The sequence below is a fragment of the Monocercomonoides exilis genome (assembly GCF_001643675.1).
Source record: "Monocercomonoides exilis strain PA203 chromosome Unknown scaffold6-2077815, whole genome shotgun sequence".
NCBI lineage: Eukaryota > Preaxostyla > Oxymonadida > Polymastigidae > Monocercomonoides > Monocercomonoides exilis.
This window is the reverse complement of record NW_027150551.1, coordinates 1,359,552-1,381,277: the sequence shown is the minus strand read 5'-3', so window position 1 is coordinate 1,381,277 and position 21,726 is coordinate 1,359,552. Positions and strand designations below refer to the sequence as shown.

The following is a 21,726-nucleotide window of genomic DNA, read 5'->3' as shown; positions in this document are numbered from 1 at the left end:
TAATATGTTCAAAAAATTATTAAGCATATTTATCAAGTTAATTCACACTTCTTTCAGTGATCTACCCTTATTACATGTCTGAACAACAATTATTTCAAAAAGACACTCCTCATTGGTCACGATCCATCACACAAAAACGTTCTGAATCGTATAGCATTAATTAACTCTAACTATTTTATATGATTTTTATGAATTTATTTTGCGATTTTTACAGAAGCTGGCGAATCAATCGAAGATTGTTTTTCGAGGGGATTTCAGTGAGTTTGAATAATTTCATAAAAATAATTTTACTTGATTTATATTAATTGAAAACTTATTTTTTAAGCTCAAGCTTTCCCCGGAATCACTTCACAGCCACCTGAAAATTCTAATCCGGCTATTCAAAGCAATTCTGTTCAAGAAAATTCCAATTTAACGAATTTTTCAGGAGAAACAGGGCAAGCATTGCCCAGTAAATCTCAAGATGTTGATTTATTAAATGTTCAGCCTGTTATTGATTCAGATGAGCCTTTTTTTGAATCTGACTCCTCCTCGCCATTTCTTCCAGAAACGTCTCCAGAACACTTATCAAATATGCAAGGGCCTTCTTTTATTGATCAAGAGCCGCATAAGTTAATTCAAAGTTCACATTTAAATGTTGAGAAGCGAAAGTCAACGCCAAAGCCAAAACGATTTATCCAACAAACGCTTTTGCAGATGATATCTCAAAACTCTTCTTCTTCATTGCTTGCATCCAGTGAAACATCAGCAATACAACCTAAATCTACTCTTGCATCATCAGTTACTCAAGAAGGACGGTCATCTTCTATTTCATCAAATATCCAAGCCGAAGTGCATTCAACTCGAACAAAGAAAGATTCAAATGCAACGCATACTACCATAGGCATTCACCAAAAAGATAACATTGAAATCCAGCATGAAGAAGCTTGGGATACGGCTCTTGTTCGACGGAGAAGTCAGCAGCTAATAGCTGAGCTTGTTGAAAAAGAAAAGAAACGATCAAGACGAAAAGAAACTCCGTTTGAAACAGGAATTCAGATTGTTGCAGATTCTATTCAGGAAATTGAGAATGTTTTGCTGGAAAATCAAAATGCTACAGATGATGAAAGAGATAAAGCAAGCAAGCTATGTGAGGATATGAGAATTGCAGTAACTGCACAATATAAAGCACAGGTGTGCTTGCTTTGAGCTTTTGAAACAAATATGAAACAATCTCCAAACTTCTTTTGGATCATCAAAAATATTCATTCTTTTTTCCCCACATTCCTCTTAAACAATGTTTTTTTTTTCTCCTAAAAAATTATTCCAGCATAACAAACTTATGACTGCAGTTTGTGGGTCAAAAGCAATAATGCAATGCCGAAAAAGGAAGCAACAGCTGAGAGAAGAACTATTGCGACTGAGACTCGAACGGCATAAAGCATGGAAGGATGCAAACATACTGCTTGAAAGCAGCGGGTTTCCGTTGCTTTCGGTAGATGAAGTGGAAGAAGAGAGCAGCGATGAAAGTTCAGATGATGAAGATGATGAAGAAGCAAACGAGCTTGAAAAAGAAAAAGAGATGACTTCACCAAAGCATAAGCATGTCGTTGAAGAAGATGAAGAAGATGATGGAGAAGAAGATGAACATGCTGAGAGAGAAAAGGAAACGAAAGCGTTGAAAAGAATAAAAACTTTACCAAGATCTTCCGTGCAACAAAGAGTAGCTCGAGAAATGGACCATTCAACATCAATGCGCAAACAACCTATGGAACATGATGATGATGATGATGATGATGAAAGAATTCAGAGAAAAACAAAAGCTAAAATGGCAGAAATAAAGAGAAGAGAAAGCCAAGGCATTAAAAGGCCAAGAGGACGACCAAGAAAGGTTGACAGCTTAACTTCGACTGCAAGAAAATAATTTTAAAAAAAAACTATATTTTTATTTATTATTTTATTTTGGCGAGTTTTTTTTCAAAACTTGCATTTGTTTTAATCTTCAAATATAGTTAAACATAACAAAATATTTTTGATCTTGTATTTCCGTTATTCATAATTTTTTCATAAAGAATTGATGAAAGTAAAGGTAATTACGCGTGTTCCACCGAACAAACCTTTGCTTCATCGAAATCTTTCATCTGAAGTTCATCCAATGGCTAAAGCTCGTGAAGCACAGCGAGCTATCACAGGAGCAAAATTGGATCGTATTTTTGCTAAGCCCTTCGTTTGTGCATTATCTGGGCACATGGACGGTATTTGGAGTTTAATAAGGCATCCGAGAAGATTAAATTGCGTATTTTCAGGAAGCTGTGATGGAGGTTTTTTTTCATTTATTTGATGTTTCATGTTTATTTCAAATATTTCCTTATAAAAAGAGGTTCGAGTATGGAATACAACGACAAGATCTCTCATGAGTTCCTTTCAAGCGCACAATGGATTTGTTCGTGGAATGACTCTTCCAGGAGATGGTTCTCGATTAATAACATGCAGCGAAGATAAAACTGTAAAGATTTGGAAATCAGATCTTTGGATACAAGGGGATCGCAGGGAAAATTCTGTTGCAGCTTATATTCATAGAAAACGTGAACAAGAAAAATTTGAGAAAGAAGGCAAAGTTTTATCAAAAACGAGAGTTGGACTTGTTGGAGGATTTGGAGATGATGAAGAAGATTATTATGATAATGAAAGTAACTCTTTCAGTGAATCTGATAGTGAAAGTGACGATGAAAATGACCAAAGCGAAGATGAAGACGATAGCGAAGACGATGCTGTGGGATTGCTTCAAAAAAGGAAGAGAATAAGATCTGAAAAACACAAAGATAAAGAAGAAGAAGTTTCACAAACTGATAATTCTGACAACGAAGGTAACGATGATGTTTCGGAAGACGATGAAAAGAACGATGAAGAGAGGGATGAAAGTGAGGACAGTGCGGATGAAGAGTTGATAGCATCACGAGCAAAAGTTGGCACAGCCGAATGGACCAAAGATGTTTCTTCATCATCAAAGACATTTTCGTCCTCGATAACAACCGAGATGACAGAAACGCCCATCGCAACGAGATTGGGTCAGTATGCTTTCACGTCAGTCGACCACAGCTGGAAAGACGACACGTTTTGCACGACTGGTGCCCAGGTGGATGTGTGGAATGCTGAGCGGTCAGTTCCCGTGCAGTCGTTCAGCTGGGGTGCAGACACAGTCTACCACGCCAAGTTCAACCGGGTGGAGGTCGAAGTCTTTGCCACCTGCGGCAGCGACCGTGGGATTGTGCTGTATGATGTGCGGAAGGAGACTCCCATCCACAAGCTGATCATGCGGATGAAGACGAACAGCCTCTGCTGGAATCCGATGGAGCCGTTCAACTTCATAGCGGGAAACGAAGACGGCAACATATACGAATACGACATGCGGAAGATGAACATCGCGCGGATGGTGTACAAAGACCATCTGGATGCTGTGATGAGTGTAGATTACTCGCCCACGGGAAGAGAGTTCTGCTCAGGCTCCTACGACCGCACGGTGCGTATGTGGGAGGTTGGACAAGGGAAGTCGCGCGACGTGTATCATCTGAAGCGAATGCAGAGGGTGTTTGCGGTGACATACACGGGCGATGCGAAGTTTGTGCTTTCTGGTTCAGACGACACGAATGTGCGGCTGTGGAAGGCGCATGCCTCAGACCCAACACACCAGCTGCTGCCGCGCGAGAAGCAGAAGCTCAACTACCAGCGGAGACTGACGCAGAAGTGGAAAGTGCTGCCTCAAGTCAAAGAACTCGTCACGTTTGGATTTTGCTTCTTTGTTACAAATGACAATTCATTCATTAATTATTTTTTTTTTTTTTTATGTTTTTCATTCTTTCTTTTGTTTTTATTTGTGAAATGAAATTGATAATGATTTTTACTGTTATTTTAAATCATGTATTGTGCTCTTTATCAGTGCTCGCCATCTTCCATCGTCCCTTCATCGCAAAGTCATCAAGCAAAGAATCAGAGAAGATGCCGACAAACGCAAAGTTGAAAATATCTTGGCTAATTCAAGACGCAGTATGACTTGTTATTATATAATTTCGTGTTCATTCAAATTTTGTTGTTGCAATATTTATTTTCCATTTATTTTGCAATTCTTATCTGTTATCTTTTTTCCAGAAAAAGAGAAAGTTGAACCTGAAAGAATGGCAAACATTGTTGCTGAAGAAAAATAGAATTTATTTCACTTCATCGGTAAATACTTTTAAATTTGATGTTTCATTTAAATCATTTCACCTCATTTCACTTCTCCAAATTTATGTTTTGAAAAGCAGAAAAAACAATTCTTTTCATTTTGACAAAATAATGCTTCAATGGTATTTATGATCTAAATTAGAAAAAGATAATGACAACAAGACAAAAAACAGTTCAGGGGGACACGCCAGCCTTAACTGTCGAGGAATTAAATGAAAAAATATTAAGTCTAAATGATAAAATTGATTTATGCGCTCGTGAAGGGCGTTACATTGAAGCAGATGCTGCAGATAAAGAACTGGCAGCAACAAAGAAACTACTTGCTGAAACCCAAAAACAAAATTTGCTTAATCAGCAAAAGCAAGATATTGACGATTTAGAAGCAGCTAGAGATTTTCTAAAAGCCCAATTTAATTCTGAATGGGATTCTGAATTTCGACAATTCGAAGCAGATTCAGAAAAACAAAAACTTGCAATGGAGGTTTTTTATTTGAAGTTAATGATGTCATGATGATGCGATATGTTTCATTTCTTTTTTATTTTGCAGAAACGCCACATGAAGGAGGAAAATGAACTTCTTAAAGAATTTGAAAAAGATGCAGAGCTAAAGCCAAAGTTTTCTGCTGAGATAGATACACTTCGCAAATCCGAACGAAGCCTTGCAATGCAAAAGAAGTTTGCATTTTATTATCACATTTATTATTGATAAACATTTTGAAATTTTTAAAACGTCAAACAAATAAATCAGATTTCAGGAAGCTAATAAAGCGAAACTTGCTGCTGAAGCTCTTGTATGTTAATGTTGTTTCTTTTAGGTTCATAGATTCTAATATTTTTTTTTTATTCGAATTCTTATAGGAACAAAAAGAACTTAAACAATTTAAGGCAGATGAAGACGCAAGGCATGAACACTTGAAGGAGCAACTTAAACAACAACAGTCCAATGAAATGTCGGGATTATTGAAGAGATTGAGTAGAGAGAAGTTCGAATTGAATCAGCAAAGGTCAGCAGACTATAAACGGTTTGCACACAGTATATTTTTTTCTCAATTATTTATAAATTGGAATTAGAATTGAACAAAGGCATACAAATGTTTATCAAACCTTGACTCTCCTTCACAAACAGCAATTAAATGCACTCAAGCGTTCAGTTGCAACTGCACAAGACAAAAAAATAGTTCTTGGAGATGACCATCGATCTTCTGAAAAAGAGCCAAAGCTTGAAAACACCCAAAGGAGTGTCAGGACACGAACTACAGTTGGAAAGAGATTGTGAAAATAATAACATTTACAACAATTCATTTATTTCTATTTTTTTTTTTATTTTGTGACTTTTATCATCCCATTTCGAAATTCTTAAAAATTAAACAAACATCAAAACAAGTAGCATCTCCAAAAAAATGGCGATGCAATATCTAATTCCGGAAGCACAAGAACTTAGGATAGTAACAAAATTAGATCAAGTAACAGTTACAGTCTGTAAAAGGAGAACGTGTTTTTTTAACAATAAAGAAATTTTCTGACTTTTTAGTTAAAAGATCGAACTTGCGAATGCTTTGGAGCCGAACTTGCATTGGATGCAGAATATACGCTTCCTCCGGATCAATCAATTGCCCTTTTTTCTTGGGAAGGGTGCACAGTTAATGTTAAAGGAAAGCCTGATTCTATTTACATTGCCCCTGCTCCATGCATGCAAGAGTATCAAAATATACACTGGTTTGATTATTATTAATGCTAATATTTGATTATTTTATTGTCTCTTTTGTTTTTCCAATTTTAGGGCTCTTGAAACAATGAGGGAGCAAGCAAAAGAAACTGACACATATGGTCCAAGAGTTTGTTCAACAATTTTGAAAATATTTGAGACGATTTGATTTATATATGTTATTTAGGCGATTATCATTGGTCCGTCAGATAGTGGAAAGTCAACTCTTGCAACAATTCTTCTGAATTATGCGGTTAAAATGGGAAGAACTCCTTTATTCATAGATCTTGATATAGGACAAGGTGTTATATCTCCTCCTGGAACAATTGCAGCATCAGTGATAAAGAGGCAAGTTGATATTGAGGTATTCATTATTTGAGAATTATTCAATATTTTTATAATTTACTTTCGTATTTCACTCCATTTAAAGGAATCTGCTGTAAAATTTGAAAATCCAGTGATATTTTATTACGGATTTGTTGATGCTAGACCGAATTTTCCTCGTCTTCATTCGTTGATACAGCGTCTCGGAGAGGTGATTGAGGCGAAAATGGCAATGGATCCTGCAATAAAATATTCTGGATGCATTATTAACACTTGTGGATGGGTGGTATGCAATTTATCCTTTATTTTTCGATCACTATGATTTCCATTACTGCTTGTGAACTTTATATATATAATTGTAGGAAGAAGAAGGACGCGAGTTGCAGTTGGCATCTGTTGTTTCGTTAAGAAGCAATGTTATAATTAATTTGGGGCTTGACAGTCTGGCAGTGTTTATGAAAGAGAAAACGGCTGCTCATGCAGATGAAATGTTTTATAAATTTGAAGAAAATTCTACAGCAAGTGCAGAAGAGACCAAGAAATGTCTTTTTCCGAAGGATGACATTTTTGTATACACGGCCCAGCGTTCTGGTGGAGTGTGCTTATTTTTTCGTTTTTTTTTTATCTTATCATTTTTATTTATGAAACATTGCTTTTTGAAAACCAACACTATTGAAATATTTTAACATATTGTTCAACACTCAAAAATTTCTTCGGGTTAAACTTCATTTTTGCTCAAATGTGCTTGCTCACATTCATCAAACAAAATAATTTCCCATTCAAAGGTATCTAATCGAAGGACCCAGCAACGGCAGGCAGCTCGCTCGCGACGCTTCCTGTCGTTTTTCTATGGACCGCATCGGGAACTCACCTCATATACAACCACAATTAAAGTCACACAAATGCAGCTTTTCCAAGTGGTGAAGAAAGTCGAGACTTCTTCAATGGCTCCATTAACCGGGCAGAAGGCACAAGTCGATCTGAGGTGCCTGACAGCTGTGCCTCCTTCAGATTTTTGGAAATTTGAAAATTCTGTTGCTGCTGTTCTTGTTCCTCCGAAGATAGAGAAGAAAGCATCACACCAAGAATCATCCTCTTCCTCTGCGTCATCTTCTTCAACACCATCATCATCTACTACTCCATCAGTTCAGCTACAGCCATTAACCGCAGAGACACTGGGGCTTCAGCCACCATTCACAGAAACCACTTGGATGACAGTGCAATCATTTCGAAGCATTGTGGGCCTTGTTGTTTTTCTTTCTGTCAAAGATGGCATTGTCACTCTTTTGATGCCTGCACCTGGCCATCCGCCTTCGACAACATTTCTTGTGGGTGATCTTAAGTGGGTTGATGAAGTTCTGAAACGAAAAATGGATGAAGAGTCTATGTGAAAAAAGAGAGCAGTGTTCATTTCATTGAGATTTATTTTGTTCTTTTTGTTTTTAATTTTTCACTTCGCAATTTTCCAATTATCTACAATCTTAAAAATAACAAATTATTTAAGTTGTAACCATCGTATTATATTTTTAAATTAAGTGCTTTTTATTTTTTTTTTTCTTTTTTCTTTTTTTTTTTTGAAAACTTATGTTTTTGTTTATTATTATCAATGAGATTAATATAAATATAGCTTTCAAAAAATGTTCATAAAAAAAAGTCGGTTGCTTCTCTTCTTGCCTATTTCCTTGACGAATAAATAATAAAAGAATGTTTATTCAAAGATCATTAACTTGTTTTCATCTAAATAAACGATTTTTTGTTTGAATAATTTTCAAAATAAACAAATCTATCAAATACTGATAGCGTTTTTATAAAGTTTTTCGCTTCAAAAACTTAAATTTATAACAACGAAAAATCACAAACTCAGAAGAAACAAATTTTAATGATTAAAAATCAATGGTGTTTGAAGAATAACGATTGTAAAACTCATCAAAGAAATCGTACACAAACTAAAAAAATTCAACATTTTGAAATTACACATATGAATGGAAAAACAGAACAAAAAAGAGATAACAAGAGGCAATTTTCACAAAGCGGTGTTTCAAACAGGTGATGATATATAAAACAAAAAAGAAAAATCTTGTAAAATAATGATGAATGAAACAAAAAAGCTTAAAATGCGCTCAAAAGCACAATTAACATAAAACAATAAAGTTGAATACACAAAAGAAAATATGGCTTCTTATAATTGAATTGTAATAACAGAAAATGTAATAAAAAAACGCATGAATGAATAAAAAGATACACATTTGAATTACAAGTATTGGCGATACTCAAACCACGCACAATACATTTTCAAATACAGACTAATTCATTTTATCGATTTCTCACACAAACTCTTTCAGCTAGAACAACCCTTCTATTTCAATTTTCATATCCCCAATTCGCGGTTCCCCAACAAACTCTTCTTCCCATCGCCCACATTCTCTTTCCAGGCAGCCACCTCTCATCCCATTCCACTGCTTCACGTTGCAAAATCGATTGCATCTGACATCGTCATAACCACTGCCTCTTTCGGGAAGTGCTGAATGAACACTCTCTTCAGCTCAACAACACTCAGCCTGGCTTCGCTTTCCCCTGCCCAGCACCCCTCTACTGTTTCTGCAAGATCCGATTCCATCACACCATCCACGCTCGGCCTCTCTCCATTCACAATCTTCTGCCCTGCCACCTCCCCTTCATAATCTCCAAACGGGATCTGCAGCGTCAGACACTCCCACAACATTATCCCAATCGAAAACACAACTGATTCCTTTGTTGCTATATTATTCTTGTTGATTAGCAGCTCAGGCGCCTTCCACCGCATGCACTCATATCGATTGCCTTCATCATCCTCAAACGCAGTTGAAGGCAGGGAGTTTCTATCATCATCACTCACAGTCGAGCAGTCAGATGAACACGAAAAGACGGATGATGAATCTGAATCTGAATCATCAGAAGAACAGTCTGAATGCATTGCAATGCAAATGATCATATGTTCTGAGAAAAGCACAATGTGTGGACTGAGATTGGTAAGAGATGAGAGAGGATTATCCATTTCATCAAATGAATGGAGCGCGAGATTAGCCACCCAGAACAGGATCTGAGCAGCTGTTTGTTCTCTTTCCTGAAGAGTGCCAATCGCCATCTCCTTTGTCTTATTCCTTCCATGAAGCAACATGAACAGCGAATCCCTCAGATCCACAATCAGTTTTTCATGAGGAGACGAACAGGCCATTGCATCCACCAAGTTCGACATCGATGAAGTGGTTGGGCACAAGTCCTCTCTCCGAACAAAAGTGGATTCTGTGTCTGACGTATCTGTCGTTGAAGTGGATGAGATGGATGGTGATGGAGTTCTTTTTCTTGTTTCATCATCGTCTGCTTTCTCCAGCATCCATTCAGGAATCTTGTCTGAATCCTTTCCCAAGATGTATTCAGTGGAGCCACTCTCGCTCAAAAGATACTCTTCAGACTCCGAATGCTGCATCTCCTTTCCATTCATTCTCTTCTTTATCCTTTCCTCATTTTTCTTCTCTGCCTCTCTCTCTGCTCTCCTCCACTGCTCTTCAGGCGACATCTCCATCGTCACCATCTCAATCAACTTTGGATCCTTTTTCACTGTGTCTTCCACGATTATCTCCAATTCTTCTGCTCTTCTCTTTTGTTTTCTCCATCGAACAGTTGAAATCACCGCAATTATCAAAATAATCAAAAGAACAAAGGCCATAATAATCACAATCATTGGCCAAATCGATTTCCCTTCTTTTCCTCCTTCAACAATCGCTTCATCTCCGTTTTCCTTTGTTTCGCTCGCATTCTTCAGAATGAACGAATCAGTTGATGAAGGCGAACCAATCGTTCCAAACAAGATTTTCACAGACACTTCTGTGGCTTCAGATGCAGCTGTAACAATTGATACTGGAATGGATGTGTGAATCTCTGTTTCGCCTGCAAACTCCTCTGGCTGCAGCGGATACACCTGCAGATTGTGAACTGAGCCATCGAAGGAATCAACCTGGAGGGACAAGTCACAGGGCAGGAGCAAGGATCCAGCAAGGTTAATCGCAAGGTTATTGCCTTGTTGGTAAGACTTCACCGAAGTCAGCTTTGGAATGAAGAATGGAGAGGCTCTTTCTGAAGCAATTCCAGAAAGGTTGCATCCCAAGTTCAAAATCCAAAGTGATGAGTTCTCTTTTAAGCCATCTCCGCCTTTCAGGCTTTGAATATTCAGAAGCGCATGGTCTGAACAGACGATGTTGTTCCTCATGGATGGATAGCCTACTGCATTCGGACTGTTGTTGGAAAACAATCCAAATTGAATGGAGATGTTTCCGTCTGACACAGACAGCCCTCCTTTAGATGAATTGGAAACACTCGTGTCAATAATCCTTCCCGAGCAATTGAAAAGATCGATCATGGAGCCATTCCACTTACACAAATCTTTGAATGAATCTGTGTTGGATCTTAACTGTTGTGGGTCAGTTTCTCCATCAAATGCACACGAAGTTATGCTTGCATTGGATAAGCTAGACAAAGCGGAGATGCTCCCTTTATCTGAGGGAGAAATGCACTTTCTGAATGAGCAGTTCTCCAATTCGAACGATGGTGATGAAAGTGAACCAGCCAGGCAGCATGGGCCCATTGAATCTCTGGATATGTTTTGAAACGATGATTGCCTGATACTTAATGAGGAATTTGCAGATACAAGGTTCACAGCGCAACCATTTGTCAGCACTGTTTTTGTCGATGACAGATTGTTCATCTCGACATTTGCATCTTGGCATTCGATGGAAAGCAAGGAGCCAGACAGCACGGATATGGAATCAAATTCGGAATGATAGCACTGGATGTTCAAGCAAGCACCAAAACCGTCTGAGGAAAACACAATCAAGCTTGTTTTGCTCTCAACATTTCTGACTTGAATTTTTTGGAGCTGAGAATCTTTGCAGTTGTGATGGATCAGAGCGGATTGTTCAAGTTCACAACTGGAAATAAGCACCTGCAGCATGGAGAGGTTCACCAGATTGCGGAAATCAAACAAGATATCAGAATTCACATCAGAAATGTTCAAGTTCATAAATGAGCAATATTGTCCCCCTTTTGCTGCTACGCATGGAGAACCAAGATGGAGGGAGGCAAAAGTGCATTCGTTGATCAGCAGCCTGCCATTCTCCACGAGAACGATGGAGCAGTTCAGTCTCATTTCGGAGTTTCCACTCCAATCTTCTTGAGCAAATGCTGTATCTGCAATAGACAAGTTGCCATCAGTCAGTGATAACAAACTTAAATGAGAAGAAGAAAAAGCTCTTCCAAACAAAAACGAAAGAGATTCCATTTTCACTCTCGATGAGCACGAAACGAGGCTTTTCGTCTTGCTTCCGATGCTGCTGTTCAGCACAACATTCCCCCTGACGCCTTCCGCATCCAGCGACTTGATCGAGACATCGCAAGCGCTTGCTTCCCCTGTCACCTCAGCGCTTTTGTCAATCAGCAAATTGCTGTAAACTGAAGGAATGATGTGTGGCAGCGCAACATTCAATGAAATGCATGGTTCGCTCATTGTACCGCATTGGCGCGTGTCAGAGGCATTGTCGGTTGAAGAAGACGCAAATATCGTCTCACTCTGATACACGACCACAAGAAGCAAAAGATCTTGCTCGTCATAATAATTCTGTGCTGTGCACCCCCACATGGCAAGCTCCCGAACAAACGGAGGTCTGAAATCGAGCTGGAAAAGCTCAATGCTTATTTGAGATCTGATATTCGTGCATCTCACATACAGATCTCTTCCTATAAGCGCCTTGTTGTTCATGAAAGTTGTGTTTTTCAAGAGGAACGGCAAAGGACCATCGCTCGCGATTGATGAGCAATCCAGGAATATTGCTCCTCCTCTTCCACTTTCCGAGCAGAAACACTCCGAGATAGCAGAAAAACAACACTCGAAATATCTTCCTTCGTTCAGGCTCATGATCATTCCTCCACCTTTCTCACTTTGGCTGTTTCCACAGTTCTTCATCGATGTGTTTTGCACAGACACGCTGCAAGGCTCGCTGCCAGTGCAGCTGATGATGGAGGGCTCATACGGTGCATTTTGGAGAAGCGAATGGAGTGTGCAGCATTTCAGTTGCACTGTTGGACTGCCACCTTCATTCAATCTCTGCGACTCGCCTCTCCACTCAGCCTGCGCCAACACTGCCACAATGCTTTTGCCCATCGGCTCCATGTTGCTCATCGAGACATTCATCAAGTCAATGCTGCTCTCATGAGATGCCATCAGAATGTGATTTTTGCATCTGATGGATTGGAACGAGCAGAATGACATATCGCATGTTCCTGACAAGCAGGCAACAACACAATAAGGAATGGCTGCCTCAGAGGCGCTGGCAAACGAGCAGCTTTGAGCAGCAAAGGAGCTGCCAGCAGTGCTTATCAGCTTCGTCTGCCTCCATTCGGATCCATCCCCGCAGCAGACATCAATATTAATGAGGGAGCATTTTCCATTGTTTGTCAGCACAGAATCGCTTTCTTCTTCCTTTCCTGCTTGATGTGAAATGGCTGCTCCGAAAGTCAGGGCAGGACGAGACTTGGCATCAACTGAAGTTACTGTGACGTTTGAAATGTCGACTTCGCAGTTTACTTGAACTTCATCGATAACGAGGAAAATGCTCATGTTTGATTGTGATGGATTATCTGAAGCACAGAAATGCTTCTGGCCGTACTGCATTGTTGCGCATGGCTCGCTCTCGCTCCCGCAGCGAAGAACATCCCAGCCTCTGTTCTTGCTGAGATGGATTTTTTGAGAAGCATATCCAATCAGAAATCGGCAAAGATCGAAGTTTGTCTTCGTGGTGTCGTTTCCCACGAACAGATTTGTATCGCCTGCTGTCTCGCTGACTTCAAATGTCAATGTCTGCTTTGTGATGGAAACATTCAGGTCTGACGAAAGAAAAAACATGTTTTTCCCATGCTTTGCAGAGCATTGATCGAAGGCTATCTGCTGGAAGGAGAATGCATTGGAAGCCGAACAGTCGAAATAGATGCCTCCTCCTTTCCCATCTGTTTCATTTTCCGCGCAGCATTTCGTGAATGTGGCGTTTTCCATCGTAAATTGCCCTTGAGCTTCAACAGCAACTTTCATCGTGCCTCCTTCCATGCTCTGGGTGCCTTTGACATTCGTGACATTCCAATGCAAACACTCAACATGGCTTGAAATTGAGGATGCAATTAACACAGCGCTGTTTGCATCGCCGTTGGTGATCCCTTCAAAAGAGCATTGCACAAGAGAGATGGCCTTGTCACTCGTCGCACCATCATTCAATTGTTTGGATGTTGACGATGGAATCACACAGATGAGAGGCTGATCGCCAATGTCTGTGTTCTTCACATTCAATGAAATAATCGTTGTTGGGGTGCTGGCTGTGTTCTCGCTCGCTGCGATAGGCGCATGCTGAAGATTCGCTGAATTAAACAGACAGTTTTCGATATTGATGATTCCTCCGCACATCTGAAACAGCCAGTAACCTATCTGTCCGAGCTCGCCCTGCTGCATCTCGAATGCGCACTTTGTCAGCGACAGGTTGCTCTCAGAAGTCAAGGATATCAATGTTTCGATCTCAGCATCAAAAGAAGAAAGAAGCAAAAAGCGGATTAGCTCGATGGATACATTCCCTGTGGCTGTCATCGCTTTCCCAGTCAGTGTATTCAGCGATTTGGCACAAGTGATTCCAGCTTTTGATGCATTCGACGATCTCAAGATCAAATTGGGCTGATTCAGTTCGCTTTCAATTATTGCTGAGTCAACGACAGCAATTGCCGTTGCGCTCACCCCTGTCAGCCTCTCCACACAATAGCCAACTGACTGGCACGGATAATCCGAGAACCCACACACTACAGTATCAGCACCATCCTCGCTTCCAACATGGATTGTGCTCCCAACTTCCTCCAGAAACAGAACCAACGGAATCGAGTGCTCGCGATCATTTTCATGGAACCCGCACAAATCATCGAAGGAGCTGTGTCCTAATGCATAAGCAAAAGGAAGCGTCTCGTTCGTGATCGATTCCTTCAGGTCTGGGGATTGGACAAACACGTCGTTTCCATGCTTCGCTTTATTCGGCTTTTCTGACGAAAAAGATGGATTTGTGATGGCAAATGCTGCATCGGAGTGCTCAAGATTCAGAAAGATCCCTCCCCCGAATCCCTCCTGCGAATCGAAAGGTGCCTCACATTCTCCGAACGAACATCCCGAAATTGTTGTTAAGCACGAACTTTTCAAAGAGAGGAACAGCGCCCCGCCTCCATTTCCATCCCCAGAAACAACACAATGTTCAAAAGTGCAGTCACTCATTGAGGCAGGGCAGATATCCTCTGAACTTTCGCTCCACGCTGCACACACGCACCCACCATTCTGCTCACTCTCAATATTCCAAAAAGAAGAATTGGCAAGAGAGATTGATTTGCAATCCGACAAAGCAATTGCACAGCTTTGCGAAAATCCAAATCCAGAGACATTCACGAATTTCATCGTCAACGAACCTTCTTCAACTTGAATCACGGATTTTGTTGATAGTTGTGTTGATTGGGAGCTTTTGGCGAAATTGCACAGCTCCAGCTCAAGCGACCCAGAGGACCCAATTGCTATTGCAGATCGATTGAACACACAAACAAATCGAATCATCTTTATATTCAGCGAACCATTGCCGATGGAGATCAAGCAACCATTTGACGAGGCTTCGCGACAGTTTATTACAGATGAGTTGTTCTCTGCTCCACTGAGAACGATATTTCTCCAATCAATGTCAATCACATTTTCTTCAAAATCTTCTCCATTCACATACACATTTTGATTCAGTTGTTCTCTCCATCTTGTCACTCCATATTCTATTGTTTGGCATTCCAAGTCTGTTCCTCCACAAGTGTTCACATCGCTTCCAGAATTGCTAATGTGTATTTCTGACTGAGGAGCTGGCAGATATGAATCATACGCAACGCCTTTATCTCCACAATCTACTGCGTATGCAACGCATTGAACGACTTTTCTTGGAGCCGTTGAAAGAGAAAAACTTTGCAATATCTGAACTGTGGCATCAGCTAAGCTAAATCCATTTCCAATAAAAATATCTGCGGAGTGTGTCGTTTTCTGCACTGTATTGTTTTCAAATAAGCAAAACAGAATTTTGATGATCTTACTGTAATTATTAAATGCTGCATCAAAGCCACCTGCTCCCAGCTGCGAATCTCCTTTTAATAAATAACAATTTGACATCACAAAATCAACTTTAGGAAACTGAAGAAATACAACTCCAGCATAAAAATTAAAAGCTTTGTTGCCTTTGAAGATAGTGTTGTAAATTGATCCACTTCCTCCAACATACCATCCAACGCTTCCTCCATAAGCTGCTGAACAGTTTTCAAAAGAACAACCAAGAATCAAAGAAAAATTATTTGTTATATGAGCAAATGCTCCTCCAATAGATTGTACTCCCGTTCCTTTGCAGCAATTAAATATTGAATTTTCAATGTAGCAGTCGCTTCCATTGCTAAAAATTGCACCCCCATAACCATAAAAACCATCAAATGTATCGGTGCATTCAGAAAAGGTGCATTTGTCAACGGTGAGCTTGGCACTTACGCTCACAGCTATTGCTCCACCATTATCAGCGCTGCATTTTATAAAAGTGCAATCTTCGAATTTGATTTCTCCTTCTGAAAATGATTGTGTTTTATTCGTGTAGCTCTGATAAGAAATAGTGTTTCTTGAACGAATGAAAGAAGCGTTTGAGGAGCTAAAGCCACATCCACGAGAGCCAGAAATGATCACTCCATAAAACGGGCAAACGCAATCAGCTACCATGCAGCCTTCCATTTTGCTCTCTTGCAAAGAATGCCTTTCCTTTAAGTGTTTGTTGCTGCTCTGAACAGAAATGTTGTGGAAGCAGCAAAAAGAAGCAGAGGCAAATGACAAATCGACATCTCCAATGAACGGATTCGCAAACGAGGTACAAAATGAAGAAAATGTGCAACACAAAACATGAACACCTCTCATCAAAGGTTGTGTGCAGGAGCTTGCTGAGACAAAAGATGGCCACGCCCGCTTCATAAATAGACTTCTGTAAGAAATATTTGTCATTCTGATCGTTCCTCCTGCACAGTCAAAAGGAGAACGTTCTAACTCCATCTCCACGCTTATGATGCAATTACTAACAGACAATGAAGACAATTCATTTCTCACAGAAATGGTAGAAGTGATTTTTTGGATTATATTTATTTGCTCAACTGCCAACGACGAGTTCAGGACCATCATCCTGCTGCAAATCCAGCTCCACTCATTTTTTGCATCATTGAGTGCGTCTGCAACAGAGTTATGATCAAATGCCCTCTCTGAATCCTCCTGCAATCGTTTTATGATCTTTTCTGTATTTTGCGACCAGTCAGATGAATCTAAAACATGCAGCTCATTAGACTTCACCACATTGATTGAATTCATATCATATGAGGAATGCACATTTTTGTTTGTCTCATTTGCGTCTCCAAGGCTTCCAATGCCATATTTCTGCAAATCGTACTTTTTGGATTCATCTCCTTTCCAAGAGATATATCTTGTGCATAACAGAGCGTAAATAATTATAAAGACACTAAAACTCGCGAAAAGCATGACTCTTGCTCTTCCTCTGAAACACTAAACAATATTGTATTTCTTTCAAAAATATATTTTGAGTTTGGATCTATTTTCTTTTAAGAAAGATACACCAAAAATTATTCAAAATCGAAAGACTTTCAAACGAAATCGAAAGTTCGAATAACATCAAATTTTCAAAAAATTGACAAAAATCAACAAAAGTCGAAAAAAACATTGTTATTGTTGAAATATCAATGATATTTGTGAATTAAATGTTTTTTCGTCTTTTTTCAGATATTTTTCTTTGCTTTCTTTTGTCCAATTACAAAATTTAAAAATCAGAGAGAAATTCTGAAATATTATTATCTTGCTTAAATTGAAAGAACACTGCTTTTCAAAAGATTTACAAAAATATTCTATTAATATTTTTACACACAATTAATGAAGAATGATGCACGCAATATTGGCTCTTTTATTTCACGTTTTTTATATCAAAAAACTCATTTCTTATGGAAGGAAACAAATTTTTTAAGTTTTGTTTTGAGTTTATTTTTTGGTTTATTTTGGTTCGAAATCTTCAAAATTTGCAGAAATCAACAACACAAACATTGCTGATAAATATCACAAAAACAGAATAACACTATTTTTCTTCAGTTGAATTCTCTCTATTTAACGTTTATTTTTTTTTTTCAAATTTTCGTTTTGATTGAAAGTTTTTCGATTTCGTTTGCAACATTTTCGACTTTGAATAATAATTTTCGACTTTGAATTATTTTTAGTGTTATAGTTTGGAACAAATCGTTGTTTTTTTAATAAAGAAAATAAATTTGTCCCATTTGCACAAATTTTTTGTAAAAAAATATTGTTCCACTTGAAATTCAAATTCTCTTTCCTCACACAATTTTTTTTTTTTTTTTTTTTTTTTTTTTTTTTTTTTTTTTTTTTTTTTTGTTGTTGTTGTTGTTGTTGTTGTTGTTGTGATTAAACTTTTGAACTCATTGAGTTGTGAAAAGCAACTTATTGGGTCTTGTTAATGTTTTGGGTTTTCTCTCGAATTGATATATTTGATTTTTTGTTTATGTGCATGCAGTCACTTATCGCAGTCACTGAAATGTGAACTGAATGAGAAGATGTTAGTCTTTTGTTGTTTATTTGTGTGATTATTATTGAAATGATAGCTTTTTTCGGTGTGTTCGTTTTCTAATAGTCTTTGATCATAAATGAAAATAATTTATTCATATAACAAAAGAATTCCTTTTGAACCAAAAGTTAATGTTTAACAAAAAAGAAATAGAGATACAGTCAAAACTGGATATAATCACACCGAATATATTCAACATCTGTTATCATCGCATTTTTCCAGGCATAGACATTTTTGGTCTATTCATTTATTCATTTTCCATTGCATATAATCGCAAGGCTGAAAATATATATTCATATTTCCTTTTTTAATTTGTTCATTTTTCTATAAAAAAACCGGTTTTTTATTCAAAAACTACAAAAATTTCAATTTTACACAAAAAGGTTCAAATAAGTCTAAGAAATACGTATTAATGAAAAAAATTTGAATTCGCACGTTAAAAATGCGGTTTTTTATGAAAAATTATCAAAAATTGAAAATTTGACACAAAATTCGTTAATTATTTCATTTATTTATATTTTTTTCTGTGAAAGGCAGCATCGAATATAATCTCAATCGAATGAAGAAACAAAAAGTTGTGCAAAATTCAATGTGATTATATCCGGTTTCGACTGTATATGTAATAACACACGTTAGCATGAAATAGGCATGTCAATATGATAAGTGATTTTCAAAAAAATAAAAATACAAATAGGGTGAGTTATTTATCATATCCCCTTTTTTTTATCGGGACCTAAAATTTCTGGCTCTCCGGAGCACTTTTCGAAAAAAATAAATAATAGAAAATTATAAACACATTATTATAAGCTATTCCTGAAAATCTTTTTTCATATTTTTATTTTAGTGAAAAGATCTGGTATTTTTTGTTTTATTTTTCAGATCAAAGACTTGCTCGTATTTTCACGAGCTTTTTGTTTTGAGATTTTTAAGTGTTATTCTTGTTATTAAACATAACTTCTTTACAATTTTGGTTATTTTTCATTGTTAAACACTTCGTTTTTTTATTTCTTTTTCCATTTCACTAAATATCGACAAATAGAAGATTTTGAAGTGATATTTGAGTTGCTTTGTTTTTTAATGTTGAGAAATAGTTGAAAAAATGATTGAAATGATCATCACAAAGATTTTGAAATGAAAGAATGAAATTTGAAGCAAAAAACGCAAAAATACACAAAAACAAGATTTTTTGTAATAAAATCACGATCATAAAAAAGTTTAGATTTTCTTCTTTTTGAACACCTTTATGTGTTAATAGTTTTTATATTTAAACTTGAAAAATAATGAAATATTTTGTTTTAATATATGAATTCTTTATTTTTTCGATATTTAGTGAAATGGAAAAAGAAATAAAAAAACGAAGTGTTTAACAATGAAAAATAACCAAAATTGTAAAGAAGTTATGTTTAATAACAAGAATAACACTTAAAAATCTCAAAACAAAAAGCTCGTGAAAATACGAGCAAGTCTTTGATCTGAAAAATAAAACAAAAAATACCAGATCTTTTCACTAAAATAAAAATATGAAAAAAGATTTTCAGGAATAGCTTATAATAATGTGTTTATAATTTTCTATTATTTATTTTTTTCGAAAAGTGCTCCGGAGAGCCAGAAATTTTAGGTCCCGATTAATTTTTTGGGTACCGATAAATTTCTGACCCTAGATGAAGTACCTTTTGAAAAAACAAAAAAATTTTCACATGACTCAATCTTCTTCCCAATAATTTATCCATTTTTGCAAAATTCCACTTAAAAGAAAAGTGTGCTGTTTTTATTAATAACAATAATAATAAATTACTTTTTAATATTCATAAAACAATCGAAGTGCTCAATGAAATCAAATTGTCAAAACATCTGAAAATGAGAATTTTAATATTTTCAAAATCAACAAAGATAACAATATTTGTGAATTACTTAAACCACGATGCAACATCGTAGAAGAAATTGTAAACGTTAAAATAATGAAAGATTTCCTTCTTGATCATTTCAATGTCATTTGTTGCACATTTAATTTTGTATACGTTTATATAAACTGTAAACAAATAATTTGTCAACAAAGTTCATTGTATCATTTAAAAGCACCACATTCATAACTATCTTTATCAAGAAAATCTTCGTAGATTAAGTTGCGTTAAGCACGCTGATTGGGTTGTAATTCACTTTCATAGATTTATAATGAAGCACAAGTGAATTAGACAATCTACCACGAAATGAATGATAATCTTTCTTTTCAGAAGGCGTCCACAATGCTTCGCACATTGCTGCAAGACGAGGAAAAGTGTTCCATTCGCAATCACTTTGATGAAGCAAATGCTCCGACCACAAATTTGCTTGGCCTCCTAAAACATGTTTTTTAACTTCGTTATAATCATTTTCTAAACCATTCAAAATTGGAGAAAAAAATTAGAAAAATTTTAAAAACAAAACAAAAATGAAGATATTATTTAAAAATTTTCAAACCAGAACGATTTTGTCCTTCAAAATTTTGAGTGTGATTCATTCTCACATAGGACAACGGATCAAATCGATAAACAGATGCCAATGACGGTCCGTTGTGCCTTCTTCTTTTTGCCTTTCCCATTGCACTGTTAAAACGAACAGAAGCTTCTTCTTGCCCCGAAAAATTCAGCGAAATTTTTTCATTTTGTATTTTTTCATTCTGATCATTTTCACTGTTATCTGAGCTTCCTTCTTGATAGTCAAAATAGCATGGTGAAACTGGTGCTAAAATAACATCTACCCCTTTGTTCACAACATTTTCGATAGACAAAGTTGACCTCCACATCATTAAAACAATGTCTGTTACATTTACCCCAGCTTCCGATATCTCTTCCCATCCAATAACCTTTCGATTCTTTTCTGATGCAACTTTTTGCATTCGCCTAACGAACACTCCTTGCAAATGAGAAACATTAGTCAGATTTTCTTCTTCCATACGAGCTTTACATTTTTTGCATTTCTCCCAGTCTGTAGTTGGGCATTCATCACCGCCTATGTGAATCAATGGAGAAGGAAATAATTCCATCACTTCTTTGACAACATCTTCAAGAAATACCATCACTTCCTCTTTGGAACAAAAAACAGGCGTAAAAATACCCCAGTCTGTTTGCACACGTACGCTCTTTTCTTCGCAAGACAGCCAAGGATACGACGCCACAGCTGCGACAGCATGACCCGGAATTTCAATCTCTGGAATAATCTGAATAAAGCACTTTTCTGCGTAATCAACAATTTCTTTAATATCCTCAGTTGTGTAAAATCCACCGTACATATCATTTGCCGCATTTTGTTCCGTATGCTCAGTTGAGTTTACGTTTTCTGTTATGTAACATCCATTTTCATTACCAGAAATAAATCCCTGTTCAAGTTCATTATCACCGTTTAAATTCAATGAATTTAAATTCTGAGACACTCTCCATGCTCCTATTTCTGTTAATTTTGGATATTTCTTTATGAAGATCCTCCATCCCTGATCATCCGTCAAATGGAAATGGAGAATATTCATTTTATGAAAAGCCAAAAGATCGATAAATCTTTTGACATCTTCAATTGTTAAAAAATGACGTGAAACATCTAACATTAAACCTCTGTAAGGGTATCTTGGGTAATCCTCAATTTCTGCACATTTAACAGAAACAACTTGCTTTGAACAAAATTCTAATTCAATTTCACTCATAAAAGGAGGAAACATTTGACGCAATGACGTTACAGCGTGATACATCCCATTTGGATGAGAGCCTTCAATTATTATTCTTTTTGATG

At 37.2% G+C, this 21,726-nt stretch overlaps 5 protein-coding genes across 5 annotated transcripts; 4 read left to right on the top strand and 1 right to left on the bottom strand.

The window, feature by feature from the left end:
- Positions 1 to 74: 74 nt before the first annotated feature.
- On the top strand, positions 75 to 1,903 carry MONOS_9076p2 (uncharacterized protein; the record flags this gene model as incomplete). The annotated part of the gene is made up of 4 exons (XM_067879538.1): positions 75 to 148; positions 215 to 261; positions 326 to 1,173; positions 1,310 to 1,903. 4 exons carry the CDS (start codon positions 75 to 77, stop codon positions 1,901 to 1,903), a joined length of 1,563 nt encoding a protein of 520 aa, XP_067733912.1.
- Positions 1,904 to 2,056: 153 nt separating this feature from the next.
- MONOS_9076p1 (putative WD40 domain-containing protein) lies at positions 2,057 to 4,181 on the top strand (the record flags this gene model as incomplete). Its single annotated transcript, XM_067879537.1, has 4 exons — positions 2,057 to 2,300; positions 2,358 to 3,759; positions 3,917 to 4,023; positions 4,126 to 4,181. The coding sequence occupies 4 exons, from the start codon at positions 2,057 to 2,059 to the stop codon at positions 4,179 to 4,181; spliced, it is 1,809 nt and encodes a 602-aa protein (XP_067733913.1).
- Positions 4,182 to 4,330: 149 nt separating this feature from the next.
- MONOS_9075 (uncharacterized protein) lies at positions 4,331 to 5,580 on the top strand. Its single transcript, XM_067879536.1, has 5 exons — positions 4,331 to 4,681; positions 4,748 to 4,875; positions 4,949 to 4,991; positions 5,059 to 5,222; positions 5,272 to 5,580. Exons 1-5 carry the CDS (start codon positions 4,352 to 4,354, stop codon positions 5,474 to 5,476), a joined length of 870 nt encoding a protein of 289 aa, XP_067733911.1. The 5' UTR covers positions 4,331 to 4,351; the 3' UTR covers positions 5,477 to 5,580.
- A 20-nt stretch (positions 5,581 to 5,600) lies between these two features.
- MONOS_9074 (putative mRNA cleavage and polyadenylation factor CLP1) lies at positions 5,601 to 7,717 on the top strand (the record flags this gene model as incomplete). Its single annotated transcript, XM_067879535.1, has 7 exons — positions 5,601 to 5,675; positions 5,732 to 5,916; positions 5,981 to 6,035; positions 6,093 to 6,269; positions 6,336 to 6,515; positions 6,592 to 6,825; positions 7,015 to 7,717. The coding sequence occupies 7 exons, from the start codon at positions 5,601 to 5,603 to the stop codon at positions 7,618 to 7,620; spliced, it is 1,512 nt and encodes a 503-aa protein (XP_067733910.1). The 3' UTR covers positions 7,621 to 7,717.
- A 973-nt stretch (positions 7,718 to 8,690) lies between these two features.
- On the bottom strand, positions 8,691 to 16,307 carry MONOS_9073 (uncharacterized protein; the record flags this gene model as incomplete). The annotated part of the gene is made up of 1 exon (XM_067879534.1): positions 8,691 to 16,307. The coding sequence occupies one exon, from the start codon at positions 16,305 to 16,307 to the stop codon at positions 8,691 to 8,693; it is 7,617 nt and encodes a 2,538-aa protein (XP_067733909.1).
- Positions 16,308 to 21,726: the final 5,419 nt, after the last annotated feature.